Source organism: Myxine glutinosa, chromosome 5, assembly GCF_964187855.1.
Source record: "Myxine glutinosa chromosome 5, kmMyxGlut1.1, whole genome shotgun sequence".
NCBI classification, from domain to species: domain Eukaryota; kingdom Metazoa; phylum Chordata; class Myxini; order Myxiniformes; family Myxinidae; genus Myxine; species Myxine glutinosa.
This window is the reverse complement of record NC_136265.1, coordinates 24,115,968-24,132,687: the sequence shown is the minus strand read 5'-3', so window position 1 is coordinate 24,132,687 and position 16,720 is coordinate 24,115,968. Positions and strand designations below refer to the sequence as shown.

Genomic DNA, 16,720 nt, shown 5'->3' with positions numbered 1-16,720 from the left:
AACAGGTGTGATTGCACAGGTGTGCAACTGGACAGGTGTGTGGAGCAGTGTATGAGTAGTGAGTGTGTGGATCAGCGCGAACGCGCTTGGGGAGAGAAGGGTGCAGGTGGCACCAGGTGTGAGAGCACAGGTGTGCAGGTACAGGTGTGTGGAGAGAGTTGGAGTAAGTGGTACGGAGTGGTGTGCATGGTGCGAAGGTGTAGATGGGGGAAGAGTGGACCCCTTTCACGAGTACCCGGGGCGGGTAGTGTAAGTGTTAGGTAGAGGGTATAGGTAAATTGTGGTTGGATATTGGCATTTGTGGTGCGGTTGCAGAACGGTATTGTGGATGGGTGCATTAGTGTTGTGGAAATGGCTGGGCGTGTAGCCTGTTAGTGTGTGTAGTTGGTTGGGCACTCCACCACTGTGAGGATGTCGGCCAGGTGAGGCCGCAGGTGGGCTCTGGTAGCCGTTAGTGTCAGTGGGGCCCGAGGATCCGGAGGACGGACCCGGGTAGCCCAGTGCCAGAGAGGGCACCGAGTGGGGAGAGCGCCAGAGGGCCTTCCCCAGGTAGTTAGGTTAGGGTAAGGAGCAGGTAAGCTCGGAGGCAACTGCAGTGGTGGGGGTGTGCAGGTGGGTAGACCCGCTGGGAGAGGTACACGCCACAGCCCAGAAATTGTGCGAGGGCACCGGGAGATGAATCGGGGGAGTGAGACCCCAAATTGAAAAGCACCACAGTTTGGTCAATGGGAATTGGTTTTTAGAACCCATAGTGTAAGAGGGCCAATGGTTTGGCAGGAGAAAGACCCCGGGTAATGTAAAGTTGTTAAAGTCATTTAGGAAATAGTTAGGATTGATGAACCTGTCGCACCATACGCAGCCACTTACCTGTGGTGATGATGATGACTCCACACCTGTGTTTTCTTTGTTCTGTTGCAGGAAATGAGAATTGCTGTTGGATTTGTGAGACGCATCACGACGTGGATGAGACATTGGGGTGATTCCATCTCTCCCTCCTTAGGAGGGACTGATGATGAATTGGTGATGGCAAATTATGATGTTGAGTTGGAGATGGCAAATTTTGATGAGAGTTGAAAATGGCAAATTTGATTGGTTAGGAGGGAGAGAAGACGAATTTGGTTTATGGGAGGAACGGGGAAGACAGTAGGGACGTTCGTTGATTTGTAAAGTAGATGTTTATGGGTAGTGTTGTGTTTTGTGGATACAGTAAGGGGTAAGGGAGGGGCCATGTAGGTTACCTGGTGGGGGGGGGGGGGCGTACGGTAGGAACGTACCTGTCTCACCTGGTTCCCATGTGCCCCCAGTGTGCATTACCTTACATTGCGTGCACTTTTGCGCCCTTACCACCTTACTCACTTGTCTGCTTCTTTTGTCTCCCACCTCCGAGGATCTGGCTTTGGGGCAGAGAGAGAGGAGAGAGAGGTGCTGGCTCCGCAGTTGTGGGCCTGCACTTTCGCTGCTTGCTGCCTGGATCGATACACCATATGGACCGCAATTTTGGTGGCCACCCACAATGGACCGCAGTTCTTTTGCGGCCAAGCACCACCCATTGATGGACCTCTGGGTCAACGTGGCACCTATGCCAAACAGGTGAACCACTAATAGTTGGCCCCCTGACGGCCACAATAAAGAAATGGACGCGGTTGGCGCCTTTCTTTATTTTTAAAGAAGCAAGAAGGCCAAGTGCACCACACGAAGGCAAGACCAGCGGCAGACCATCGGCCGGCTGCGACACCACACCGTGATTTATAGACACTTTATTGGTGCACCGGATGGTGCTGACTGTACATGATGGGGTGGTGCTTTTGGTGCTTGGATGGGGTGCTCTGCACATTATTAAAGGCCGTAAGGCCACAGAGCACTCGTGGGTTGGTGTATCGATGCTGGCATGCGTGCTCTCTCTATGCGTAACATCTGCATGTGTTCCTCCAAAAACAGGTCCTGGATCGTAGTGTAAATATCAGCGTAGTCTTGTGTAAATAATGCTCCCTACCGGCTGTATGTTTAGTTTGCGAATTCTTTCCGCAATTCGGTTATCCTGTGGGTGTGTTTCTGTGAGGAGAAGGGTGCAACGTCGCAGGGGGACATATTTACTCATTTGTGAATATCCGTAAAACTGTCGCACTCAGGGTAGAGTTAATAGTAGAGGGAACTACATCTGAGTGCCACACTAAAATAGGTAAAAATTTATCGGGTCGGGACGCCCCGAGGGTAGAGAAGGGTGCAATGTTGCGGATATGGCATTTGGCCTCCATATCCGCTTGTAAATATTCCCCTATTTCCCCAATACTCCCCAACTATCCCCAATCCCCCATTCCCTAGTCCCATTGCCTGTAAATAACACTCTGTAGAACCGACCTTCCCCTTTTTCCCCCATTAAATGTCGTGCCCAGGTCCACCGCATCTCACGTAGACAACTGTCGGACATCTTGCTAGTTATTCTTAGTCTATGTCAGTTAAGGACTCGTTTCCATTAATTCTGACTCTTCGTTGCACCAGAATGTGATCGTATGGCACCAGTAGTGAGTTTAGGACCTTCCCATACCTCCTCCCATCTTCTTCCCCAAACAACAACTACAACAACAACTACAACAACGGCGCGCGCGGGGAGCGTGCGTCCTCACTCCGGCTCGGTTAGCCGCCATTACCCATGTGCGCCGACGGGGTTACCACGAAGGGGCTGCCTGTCGGCCCCTCGTCAAGGGCGGAGCCGGTAACCCCCCGCACCCAATGAGAAGCAACGGGCCGATTCCATCTGGGGCGGAGCTAACGAGCCGAGGGCGTGTCACTCCCCGCCGGAGATACGCAGCGACTTACCGGATGTGAAGTCAGATGCGCCCCCAGCTTGGAGAGAGAAGTAGCCACCTCCGAGCGCTGAATACCTCCCCGCATCTATTGGACCGGACCGGGTCGATTCTGTCCCTGAGCCAAGAGTGCACCTTGAGCCATCGACCAACCCGCCTTTCCTTGCCATCAATCCCCGTGTGAGTCAGTTTTGTCCTGTTTATCTGTCGTCTGTCGGGGCTATTATAAGACCGTAACTAAGTGCCTACCTTCCTATGTTGTACCTCTCATCCCTGTAATCTGACCTTCCGCAATATTATAACCTCCTCCGGAGGTCTTGAGAACTGAACCCTTGGTGTCGTGTCATTTTAACCCAGCCGTTGTGTCCTTTCCTTCATTGATTTAGCATAGCGCGATTCGGCCAACGTTCGAGTGTAATCGGGTAACCTGTGCGAACACGGCGGCCATTCCGCTCGGTCAAGCAACATCTAAGTCGTGTCCGTAACAATATAATGCCTATGGCAACTTCGTCAGCGGAGGAATTAAAAAACACCGTCACACCCATTATTTATTGATCTGCAGAGCCACCTTCATCGGGACCGGTAACATTTTCCTGTGGCTGCTGACGAGCTGCAGCAGGTATTGTTTGTGGATCTCTTCTTTCGTCAGTGCGGTGTTGTAGGAATGGACAAGAGCGACTCCTCATTTGGCACAATTGTTGACGACCTTGAGGAGCTTGACTTTGGTACGTGGAGTCCATCGGGGGACTTTGACTAGAATGCCTTTAGCCTATTATTGGCTGTTCGTGGAGAAGAGGCGCAGCTCTCCATATTCCACTCGTGGGGTCCGGCTCTTGACTGGTGCATGTGGAACGACGTCATCTCCTGTCGCAGGCCATATGGCATGCCGATGAAGAGCTTGTCACTGGTGGGGTAGAAGTTAGCCGTGTTGATGTAGTGCCAGTTCTTCTGGAAGTGCTAGAAGAGCCCCACCTCAGGCCCAACAGTTGCTCACAGAGCGATGGAGAACACGTCTGGCAATTCAGACCAGCTCTTTGTCCTGGGCCTTCTCAAGGAGGGTGCAGGCTCCCATCCTCAGCCTGGTGTTGGGGGCTGTCATGTCAAAGACCAGTCTCTGGACCATGGGCTTGAGCTTCCAGTCCTCCAGTGCGCAGAGCTGAGTGGAACTCCTCTACAACACAGATACAATCGCTTATAATAAATCTGAAACACACACGACCATGATCGAAGATGGAGACTTTGACACTGGTGGCTCTTTTCCTGGCAGAAGCGATATTCCAGCCCTAAACGAAAAAAAAAAAAGATGAAACAAAAAAGTCGTAAAAGCTAGCGACCTCTAAACATGTTCCACTTTGTCAATTTTTTTGCATGCAGAGTCCTGTTGTCAGGTGGAACAGGGGCCTTGTGGAATGGCATATTTTCAACATTCATTGGGCCACCCTAATGGGTATTCATTCATTCATTTTCAGACATGGTTTTGGTCACAAGGACAGTTTGGATTCCATCATGCACAGCTGCACACTTTGTACCAACATGATAACAGACATAATATTGCATACCATGTTTTCATATTGCATACTATACAGGCATAATAAGTTATCCATAATATTGATAACAGCCATCCTTGTTTTTCACGATTCTTGTCGGCCAAATTCTAGACTGCCTGGTCCATGTGTAACAATGATGGGATATGTTCCCTTCCATACCCTTGGCATCTCACCCAAACCTGACGTGGGAAGGCCCAACGTGAGGGAATGTTGTGAACCTCTGGCATACAATTACAATTCTAAATTGAAAGTACACCAGCGACTTACTTAATCACATGTTGATTAACTGCTGCACCAAGTTTCAACAACTGTTTCAACAACAACTGTTTCAACAATTAGGGTTTCAACAACCCTAATAAACACGTTGTTTTACATTGTGAGGAAAAACCTGTAAATGCAAGTTGGGAGGGTTCTTTTCAAGTTACTCCCGACACTTTTGGATAAAAAGGGGAAAAGAGTCTCAAACCCAACTCAATAACAACCCATCCTGCCATTCCCATCATCCAGTATCGTTAACCTCAACTTGTACAAGGTCATTGTGGATTCATACCTTGTGAGGGAGAATCATCTGCAGGTTCAGGTTCCACCTTCACCACCACAATAGGATCTGTAGAGAAACAAAAAAACCACTTTAAACAAATCACCAAACAACATCTAGAAAGAACACTCAACACAACCACATATTGAACACTTCTGAAGCAGAAACCAAAAAAGGTTTCTGAATATGAAAAACAAGAAGAAATTCCAATTTCATGGTAGAAAATTCAGATAATCAGGAAATCAATACTGTAATCACACTATCATTATCTCCACCACCGAAAGTGGATGGAGGTTATGTTTGTCTGTTTGTCTGCTTGTCTATGAACAAGATATTTCAAAAAGTTGTGGATGGATTCCGACGAAATTTGGCAGAGAGGTAGTGTATGTGACAAGGACGAAATGATTGGATTTTGGTGAAGATCTGGAAAAGGATCTGGCAAGTAGAATTACTGAAGTGATTCTTAACCATAGAGAGATCGGGCGAAAAGCGATATATAACATGATATTTTAAAAAGTTGTGGACGGGTTACAACTAAACTTGGTGGACAGGTGCGTTAGTTGACAAGAACAAGCCGATTAGATTTTGGTTCAGGTCCGAATCCAGATCTGGCATATCAGTGGGATACAAAACATATACTGGTGAGCCTGGGGAGGTATGCGCTCTACCGAGTGCCGTTCTAGTATTGCGAGTGTGACGGTTTTGGAGACCCTGGGGAAGCATATGCAATACACAAAGAATCCCTTGCGTAGTTTTCTCGGTAGTACCGTATTTTCATGCAAATAACACGCGGGTTATACGTTTAAAAAAAGTTCCAAAAATTCCAACTGCAGACTATATTCGTGTGCCAGTTATAGGATAGAGTATTTTACCATACAGTACGTGATGTAATCACAGAGGGCAAAGTTACTGTAAATTATGAAGTTTTTTTCCCCAAGTTGAATGGTAATATCTATAATTACAGTACTTTTGCATATTTTAGATACACATTTACTGTACACGATGTTCCAAAAATACCCAGACAACTTTGGTCATTAATATATTTAGAACCATAAATAAAACACCGATACCCTTTGGTTTATATGATACAGAAACTCGAGGTTTTGTGCACACCATCAATACACTTCAATGTGAGCGGTAAACGAGTTATTGCCATGTTCGGCTGAGCATGTTTGCGTTCATCAGTGCGCATGCACCTGTGATCCGAGAATGAGGATCCTGCAGGTTTGTTACCTTGGTGTTGTAGCCAACATCTTTGACAAACCCCCACAGAAAAAAAAAATCAAGAGGGTTTATGTCTGTCGATTGTGGGGTTCAGGCGGTTTGTCTGTCTCGGCCAATCCTGCAACCTGGAAATTTTTACATTCAGGACGGCTCGAATGACTAAAGCCCAATGAAGGGGAGCGCCGTCCTGTTGAAAATGATATCGGGTTGCAGGTCTTCAATCTGTGGGAAGGTGAATCCTTCCAAGTAAATTGTTGAGGTCGAGGTATCCTTTGAAAAGAAAAACGGACCCACCAAGTGGTCATGGAGAAGGCCACACCACATATTGACCTTTGGACTGTCGCGTATGTGTGGTTTGAGTTCCTGCAGAATCTGCACCTTATAGGTATAAAGCTTCAGTATTTTATGCAACAAAATCCTGTGTGCAGTGGTCGTTGGTAGTCCCAGTTCTCTGGATGCGCGTCGGATCGATTTCCTGGGACTTTGTTGAAATGATTCACGTACTCGTTCAACGTCTGCTGCACTTGTGTTTGGTCAACCGATACTTTTCTGTTTCTGCCAACTTCCAGTCTCCTTAAACCTCTTGTACCACTCTCTGATACTAGTCCGCGATGGTGGATTCCTTCCATACCTTGTACGGAAATTACGCTGAACTTGCGTGTCGGATCTCGTCTCTATGAACCACTTGACGCACTGAGCTTTTCCTGTGGAGTCGCCATTTTATGTTACATTAAACCACCAGACCTGAAAATAAAGAACACTTTATGAGTTTCTGTGTCATATTAAACAAGGGGTATCATTGTATAATTTGTGGTACTAAATCTAACAACCAAAGTTGTACAGGTCTTTTTGGAACACCTTTTATATCCAATTCCAAAGCTACCGTATTTGAGGCACCAGTAAATCATCTTCCATCAAGCTCACAATTCCACGTAACACTAGGAGGTTGGGGCGTGCATGTCCAAGCATTACGGAGTGCTACAGGGGGAAGGTGGATGTTTCCAGTCTCGTAACACTAAATCAATCAATTTCAACTTTGTTCTCGGCACCCTTTATTTAAAGATGGAGGTATTTAATGACACACGTATTCAATGCATTATTCATGAAAGCAAATCGCTTTGTTGAAACTCGTCTTCACATGGAACTGTCGACTGAAGAAAAAGTGATGTTATCACGTCCCTGAGAAGACATTATATTTTGTATATTCACATCCTTTAACTTGTACGATTTTATTACCTCCACCACGGAAGGAGGATGGAGGTTATGTTTTCAACCCTGTCCGTTTGTTTGTGAACAGGATATCTCAACAAGTTGTGACACGGACGAAATGATTAGATTTTGGTGAATATCCGGATCTGGATCCGATAATTTTTTGAAGCGATTCTTCACCATTGAGAGATAGGGCAAAAAATAAATAGTAGGATATCTCAAAAGGTTGTGAATGGATTCGGACGAAACTACTTGATGGACAGATTGGGTGTGTGACAGGGAAGAATTGTTTCAATTCTGGTGAAGATTTGAATCAGGATCCAGATCAGAGATTTTCTTTCGTCGCCGGGGGCATTATGTTTCCAGGTTGTCCGTCCGGCTGTCTGTGATAGGATTTTGTTACCGGGATAATAGGCCATGGGGCATACCATTAAAATCCACTTTTTCGTGCAACAGGAATGGGGATTACTTGATTTATTCATGAAAATCAGCAAAATATTCGTTCCATTCGATATAATAATGTCCCCAATAAATATACCTGCACATTAAAATACAAATAAAGAAAGAATTTCGATAAAAAAATCAGGTTTAAAATTCGCGGACAAGGTTGTTCACATGATAAATTCAGCGAATGAGCGCTCCAGATACGTCAGGTGCCGTAATTGGCCAATCACGCAGCTCATACTAAGCTCCGTTCGGTAGCTGACAAACCAAGATGGCGACGCCCATTGCTTCGGCAGTGACAGGAAAACCTGTTCAATTTTCGTCCAAATTTTGCGTGATGCATGTTGTCCATAAAACTAAAAGCAATTTCATTCAATTCAATGATAAAAACTGGGCCCGCTTTGTTGAATTTGCGAGTAAATGGTTGCTCTATGACTGTAAAGAACGCGATTTACTGGCCGACTGTGCGGTAAAGCTGGGGCTTGATTTTGCCGATACACAATCCTGCATTGAAGCCAAACCAGAAAATCCCAACATTGGCTACCATTATGATTGTTCACGTCGCTTTTGTGACATCAGTAAAGTGAACAGGCTGAAGGAGAAAAAGACCGAAACATCTACATCTCATGGTAAGTTAATATGATTATGTAGTAATTTTTTTAGTAAGCTTTAAGTTTAGCCAAAAGTTTCAATTGTTCTGCAAACATAGACATGATCATGATGATAGAATCTGATCGTGATGATAGAATTCACATTACATTGCCATATATCATGATCAAATAAATCATCATGCTTGATTCAAGCAAGTTAGTAACAAGTTCCGGAAGATTTGGAGTTGGCCTTAGAAGAGTAGTATCTTCAAATTCAATTGACAAATGTACAGCAGACTCAGCAAGTCATGCATGATGAAATGTACATTTTATGATTTTGTTTATCTATTTCAAGACTACAATTTATAATACAAATCGTACTATTGCAAGCATGCTCTTTTACTTTAGTAATAGTATCATGATATGTGGGGATATTGTGGTTTATGTCATCAGGCTCATATCACACCTCATTACAGTTTTTAGGATCCACAAAGAATTAAGAAATAATTTTGTACATGTAGACTACACATTTTTACTAAATTGTACGGTAGGTACTTCTTACTGTCCTGTAAATGATGGTAATAAAAAGTATGTTTACCTTGTCGGAGAAGTTGTTTAAAAAACCATGATTTGATATTTGTTACTAAAAAAGACAGATGTTTGCAAAATTTTAAACTCTATAATTATAAACAATAAACACATGTTGAGTTTATTTTTATTTTGTATTTTTGTTTTGTTGTTGTTTTTTTGCGCGGTGGTCATGGTCATTAATATTTTTACTAGCAAAGCATGTACAAATGTATAACAAGGGATGCACCAATAGATTCTTGGGGGGGGGGGGGGGGACATGGAAGTTTTTTGAAAAAAAAAAACGTCACCTACTATTGAGGCAAAAAAGAAAATTTACTCACTGATCTGAGTAGAAAAACAACAACTGAATATCAATGAAATACATTAGATATGAAAAAACACTTTGCCGTCTTGGTGGCGGAAAAAAAACCCCACTTTGTTTTTAACAGTTCCCGAGAAATCCTTGAAGACGTCGGAGCTATCGACAATTAAAAAAAATAACATGTGGACTTTGTTCTAAACAGTTTCTCAAAAAATCCTGGAAGACGGCGGAGCTATCGACAATTTTTTGTGCACAGTGTGCATGTATACTTTTAAGGTGCAAATGTTTACTTGCACAGTTACTTTGAGTGTGACCGCTATTTTGTCAATGCATGGATGATGCTGCCGGCTTTATTTGGGGCAAATACCAACGTGAGATGGCACAAGTTTTTATGGTTGCATCAAATTGCACGTTCCATCCCATGATATCCTAAAGGCCAAACAAAAATATAATTGTTGTATTATATATTTTTTAAAATATATTGTCAGAAAAAATTGGGTATACAAGTAACTGGAAGAAAAAAAATGAAAACAATTGTGTATATTTATGTTTAGACAATAATTCAATGGTTGGTAGGTAGGAAGAAAATAAATACATGTTTCATATTTGTTGAAAAAAAGTTAAATTCTAATCACTCAAAATTTGTTTCTTCCTTCTGTTTGATGCAGATGCCGGGACAGACATGAACGAACTTGACGATGGTCCAGTTGTACTTGTAGTTAGTGAAAGCAGTGGAGAGCCCAGCAGAAAGAGAATGTTGCGTTCCTCAGATGCAAACAGCAGCCAAAGAGATTGGAGCAGGCGACATAATGTTTCCTGAAGAGTGCATTTTCTGCCATAGCAACCAATACAAGCGCAGTCACATCTCAGGAAAGAGGTCAATGGTAAGGCTAGTAAAATGTGAACTCATCAGTGGAGGTCAACTTCTAAAGGCTGCAAAAGCAAAAGAGGATGTACAAATGCTGCATCAAATAGAAGGGGAGGACTTGGTTGCCAGGGAGCTTCAGTACCATCATGGCTGCTACAAGAACTACACAAGATTTTTGAGTAAACCTGGCAAGCCATTGACCCCAGTTCAAAATGGCTATATTGATGCTTTTGACAAATTCAGCCAAAACACCATCAGAAAGCGTCTAATTATAGGCAAAGAAATTCTTACATTGAGTAACCTCAATAAGATATTTATCCGCGCCATTAAAGATGTCAGCGGCATCGATGCACCATATCGAACATGGCATCTGAAGACGCGACTACAGAAAAGCTTTCCACAGTTAGTCTTCATCAAAGCCAAAAGTAGAAACATGAGTGACATTGTGTTTAGTGAGTGTCTATCAGCAGAAGATTTGGCCGAGGACTTGGTAGACGATACAGCAGGGAGTTTAACAGATGACAGCACAGATAATGAAGAGGAGAGTATACCAACTGTTTCAGAATTTAAATGAAATTTAAATGAGTTTAAATGAAAGTCCTGTGTTCATGATTTCGACCTTATACCTGTGAATATAGTTAATAGTACAAATTTCTCAAACTTGAAAGCTGTAAATTGAACAATGATGTAAATTATAATGTAATAGATATCATAAACAAATTTGATTGTCTCAATTATTTATGTCTGTCTGCCTTATCCTGGCATGTATACATTATGTATTGAACATGGAAACGAAGCAAAAGTAACAGTACTCTTAAACACTGTTAATCATGCAAGCACTTTCCATGACATGCGTAATGTATACATGTTGTACTGTTTTAAATAAATAAGTTGAAAATGAATCTTCTAAAAAGTAAAAGGAGTCAGCCGTCAACTGCCACTCATTGCCATTCTTCAAATCAAAGAAGATGAACTGATCATAGAAGGTAGAAGTGAGAAGTTAATTTAAAAAAAGTAAAATAAAAATGATTTATTTGCGGCACAACATGTGTTTCAGCTGCGGCGGACCATATTTTCAGATTGGATTCATTTTCAACTTATCGCTATGACTATCTAGATACAAAAATATCATGTTTATTGGTGTATTTTAGTGAAAAGGAGGTCTAGAAACAATATCACAATCAATTTTTTTCATTTTACTCCTCAAACTATCCAGAAATAAAAGAAAATGCAGTAACGTATAGTTGATGAATATATATTTACTTGCATTTTCATCAAGTGCGCGTTAAAAATTAATGAGCACCCCTGGTGTCTGGGGACATGGTGTTTCTTGTTCAGGAGCACATCCCCAACCCATCTATAGCAATTTTAAGTAATCCCCTGCGTTGTTGCACGAAATTGTCAAATTGAGCACATTTTAGCCCTATGCCCCATGGCCTATAACTTGAGAACGGCTAAAGGGATCTTGGTCAAGCTTGGTGCAGGTATGTACAATGAGGTAAAGATGAACTGATTTGATTTTGAAGTCACGAGGTCAAAGGCCAAAGGTCAGAGGTCATGTTTGGTAAAAAATCCTGTTACCGCGATAACCTGTGAACCAGTGATGGGATTCTGACCAAATTTGGTACAATTATGTATAATGATGTAAACATTAACTGATTAGAATTTGGGGCCAAGAGGTCAAAGGTCAAAGTCTGGTATAGGGCTATAACTTGAGAACGGCTGAAGTTATCCAATTCAAAGTTGGTAGAGGTATGTATAATGATGTAAACATTAACTGATTAGAATTTGGGGCCAAGAGGTCAAAGGTCAAAGTCTGGTATAGGGCTATAACTTGAGAACGGCTGAAGTTATCCAATTCAAAGTTGGTAGAGGTATGTATAATGATGTAAACATTAACTGATTAGAATTTGGGGCCAAGAGGTCAAAGGTCAAAGTCTGGTATAGGGCTATAACTTGAGAACGGCTGAAGTTATCCAATTCAAAGTTGGTAGAGGTATGTATAATGATGTAAACATTAACTGATTATAATTTGGGGCCAAGAGGTCAAAGGTCAAAGTCTGGTATAGGGCTATAACTTGAGAACGGCTGAAGTTATCCAATTCAAAGTTGGTAGAGGTATGTATAATGATGTAAACATTAACTGATTCGAATTTCAGGCCAAGAGGTCAAAGTCTGTAATATGTCTATAACTTGAGAATGGCGGAAGTGATCTAATTCGAACTTGGTAGAGGTATGTACAATGATGTAAAGATGAACTGATTAGAATTTGGGGCAAGAGGTCAAAGGTCAAAGTCTGTTATAGGGCTATAACTTGAGAACGGCTGAAGTAATCTAATTCAAACTTGGTACAAGTATTTATCATGATGTAATAATGTGGGCGGAGGCATATCGGTCGACGTCGTGATATCGAAGAATGCCGTTCTAGTTTTAAATGATTCTTCATCACCGAGTGATAGGGCTAAAACCAAAATATATGGCACGATACCTCCAAAAGGTGCGGACGGTTTCGGACGAAACTCGGTGGACAGATTGGGTGTGTGACAAGGAAGAATCGATTCACTTTTCGTGAAAATTCTAATCCGGATACAGATTAGACAAATTATTTAAATTATGTCTCACCATTGTGCGATAGGGCCAAACACGATGTACAGTGTGTTCCGATATTTCAAAAGGTTGTGGACAAGTTATGACAAAATGAGGTGGATGCCTTGGTTAAGTGACGAGCACAACCTGATTAGATTATGGTCCACGTCTGGATCCAGATCCAGATCCGGCCTAATGGTGGGATACAAACCATAAACCGTTCAGCCCGACGGAGGTATGTGCTCTACCGAGTGCCGTTTTAGTTCAGTCTGTGTTCAGGGAAACGTTTGTTTCTGGATTGGGTCAGACCAATATTGAAGTGAAAGGTGGTGGTGGAGAGAGACAACAGGGATAGGTCTGGATCAATGAGGAAAACTCGTCTTGGCGACTCCACAAGTTGGCACCATTCAAGTAGTAGTTGTAGTCAGTCGTACATAGGTACACTGTGACCAATTATGTTAGAGTCCAATGAAGTACGTCAATTAAAAATATTATTTTCATGGATCGTCCACGTGTCAAAGTGAAGTCTATATCTGTGATCACAAAGTAATCGCCATGGGTAAGCCTCCCCCGGCACCCACGATCGAATGAGGATGATATTTTTTTCGGACCGCCATATGACCTTGACCTTCAACATTTCAGGATAGAGTGTAAATTAAGAAAACCTCTCCACATCTGAAATCTATCCCAAAAAACAACCGTGAAGAAAAAAAATAAAATAAAATCGGAGGACGATTATATTCAAGCTATGATCAAAAAGGCTGCTTTTTGTTAATTATGATTAAAAAGGTGCTTTTTGTTAACTAGATGGTATTCATAGAATACTTATCCTGCACAGTCAACTTGGTGCGAGCCAACTCTTCTGTTTTTTTACTTTTATTTTTTTTCTTTGATCCAATATGGCTGCCAGACCACGTGAGTGATGACATCATGAATTTATATTCTCCAATATAATTGTTGCATAGATCACACTGAATACATTTCAAACTGATCAGACCAAGCGTTGTCCGTCAAATTATGACGTCATAAATAAGGTACCGATGACATCATAATTAACATATCTTATTTCCCCATGGGGAATTCTTTACAATGTGCCATGTTTCAATTTTTCCATGGAGAGGTTTCAGAGATATGGAGGTGCAACATTTTATTTTTCCAAGATTATGCCTGTATGACTGGACCTATGACGTCATAATTATCATTAAAATATTCCACAGGAGGAGGCGCTCATATGGTACAAATTTCGTGTCCATCGGACTAGCATTTGCAGAGGAATATATTTTTTTCATACTGATCAGATCAAGCGTTACACTTGTCGAATTATGATGTCATAATGAAGGCTCCGATGGTCATCATCATCATATCTTATTCCACATTGTGAGCACTTGAAAGTGAGCCTTGTTTCAACTTTTTCAATTGAGCGGTTTGGGAGATGCAGAGGTGTAACGATTTTCAAAGATGGCGTCCGTACTACGTGACCAATGCTGTCATAATCTATGAATAAAAAAATTCTACAGATGGAGACGCTCCTATGGTAAAATTTCATGTCAATCGGACCAACGTTTGCCGAGAAAATGAATTTTAAAAATGCAGACATGTACGTACGCCACACGTACACACGTACCCGAATGCCTAACCCTGCTTTTCGCTTCGCGAACGCAGGGCGATTATGATCAAAAAGGTGCCAAACAAATATCAGGTGCACAACTTCATTGCAGATTCAGTTTTATGACGGGGCACGGAGAGGGGGGGGGCGAGGGGAAGGGAGGGGGGGAGGGGAGGGGAAGGGAGGGGAGGGGAGGGGAGGGGAGGGGGTGCAAGAGCAGAAATAAGGCCGAAGAAGACAGAGAGACCAGCAACCTGTCGGCAATGGTGAAGTGATAGGCCCGTAGACTCAGCTTCATCGCAAGAGGTTTTTGAAGTCTTAATCTTGATCAAAGATCTTGAAGTGAAGGCCTTGGTTTCCATGGTGTCAAGCTGAGCTGGATGTGCGGCGGGGAGCCGGCCCAGAAGGGAGAGCAGTATTCCATCAAGCTGCGGATGAAAGCCTTGTAGGTGCATAGGAGCTCAGGTGTGCCAAGGAAGGAGTTCGCACGACGGAGGATGCCCAGGCGGCGACTGGCTTTGGAGGCCAGCTTGGAAATGTAGCTTACCCCGGAAATTCATGACTTTCCATGGCTGAGCGAGACCCAAAAGTTTGAGTGACTGAACCTCTTCGAGGCTGCTGTTGAGAAAGTAGATTGGGTGGGTTTGTGATCTTGTCAAGGTCTGAGGAGAGGGAAGGATGAGGGGCATCATCTTGGGGTCGAAGAAACTCTGAGGTAAAAACTCTGAGGTAAAAACTCTGAGGTAAAGACTCTGAGGTAAAGACTCTGAGGTGGAGACTCTGAGGTGGAGACTCTGAGGTAAAGACTCTGAGAACTCAATTGAAGATTGGGGGCACGAATTGGAGAATGAACTCTTACACCAGGTAAAAGCCTCCCTCCACCTTATTGAGTTATAGCTATAGCAGTAATAGGGGGAGGCTTAAATAATAAATATTCAATTGATTTAATTTTAAGTACCTGCAGTTTCTGTGGAAAACGAGCTCTGAGGTAATTGCTCTCCCGCCCACTTGGTTGCCTCGGTGCATACGTCATAAATATATGCGCCCCAACATAATTGTCACTTCAAGTTCAATGAGAGAACCCCATCCATACCTGTTCCCAGGTAAACCTCGTCCCCTCCATCACGAAGGTTCTGAACGTCCAGGATCCTGAATCCGCAGATCCCAGCATCCCCTCCCGGATCCTTTCTGTTCCCTCCATCATCGCCCGACTTGGAGTCCCAGGAGCTCGGATCGGGGGCGCCCGAGGGGTCTCGGTCCATGATCCGCAGCTCGAGGATCCACCACGTTCGATTCCACCTGACAGTGTCACCGATACTCCAACGAGTAACGGACACAAACGTGATACCTTGAGTCACTGAAGTGAATCACGTGATATGAATCCCCGGAAGAAAAGCAATTACAAGGTTCGTATAATTGACCGGAATCACTCGGACTAAGATGAAACCCACGATTCTATTTTTTATTTATTCATATTTTCATTTTAACTTCAGGAACATAAATCGGTCTGATGGTGATAAGGTTAAAGGGAGAATGGACAACTTCCGCCTACGCGATACACACGCAGAAGGGAATGAACAAGGAATACAAGAAATCTCCAATAAGCCCATCCCACTCAACCCAATTAGCCAATCCGCGAACTCTGTGCAGGACACAAACCCCGCCCACACCACAAATCCCGCCCACACGACAAACCCAATCGATCCCACGTGATCCTCATATGGAGGAGGATTTAAACAAAATACAACTACATGGTAACCCTTGACAACCCCACAACTTAGACGTTCAATATCTCGTCGAAGTGGGCGTGCAGCGTCATCCCGCTGTTTAAGTGCCGCCTAACTCCAATCTACAAAGTACGTACGGTACGGGTACACATACTAATTTAAGACCATCATGCTCAACCTCCCGGGATCTCCCATTTTTGGTTGTCCTCCACTTTTAGCAATCCCTCAGTTTTAGTAATCCTCCTATTTTTGTTCATTAATTTCTCCGTAGGTTCGAGAAGGGATTAGTAATTTATTCAGAGTGCTGGAGATAAGTCACCTACTCTTTGTGTAAGTTACCGTGGGATCCTTAACGCCCACTAACTAAGTTGTAACTCCCCCCACCCCACCCACTTCATTAACAGTTATTGGTAACTAATCCCTTTAATTTATTGATCCCAAACTTTTTATCAGTTCCCGCCTCGTGCATCAATCACTGCTGGAAATGACGTGTCTTTCGAAATGACGTCAGAATGCGAATCGATGCCTTTGGCGCATGCGCAGTGTGCGCGATTACAGTGGAGTTTTGGTCTCTGAATTTTATTTCTTCCATTTTCCCCTTCGTCTGTGCCTGTCACCTGGTCCTTGTCTCTGAACCGGTCTTGCCCCCTCTTTCAGGGGAACACAACACCGTCATTCTCTCGTT

At 43.3% G+C, this 16,720-nt stretch overlaps 1 protein-coding gene across 1 annotated transcript in view; it reads right to left on the bottom strand.

Moving 5' to 3' along the window:
* Positions 1–15,885, bottom strand: part of LOC137427842 (uncharacterized) — a 38,065-nt gene extending 22,180 nt beyond the window's left edge. The window contains exons 1-2 of the mRNA XM_068117608.2: positions 15,402–15,885; positions 4,902–4,958 (exon numbers count right to left, since the gene is read on the bottom strand). Of these exons, the coding sequence (XP_067973709.2) occupies positions 4,902–4,958; positions 15,402–15,570 (226 nt within the window). The 5' untranslated portion in view covers positions 15,571–15,885. The remainder of the gene's footprint in view (positions 1–4,901; positions 4,959–15,401) is intronic.
* Positions 15,886–16,720: the final 835 nt, after the last annotated feature.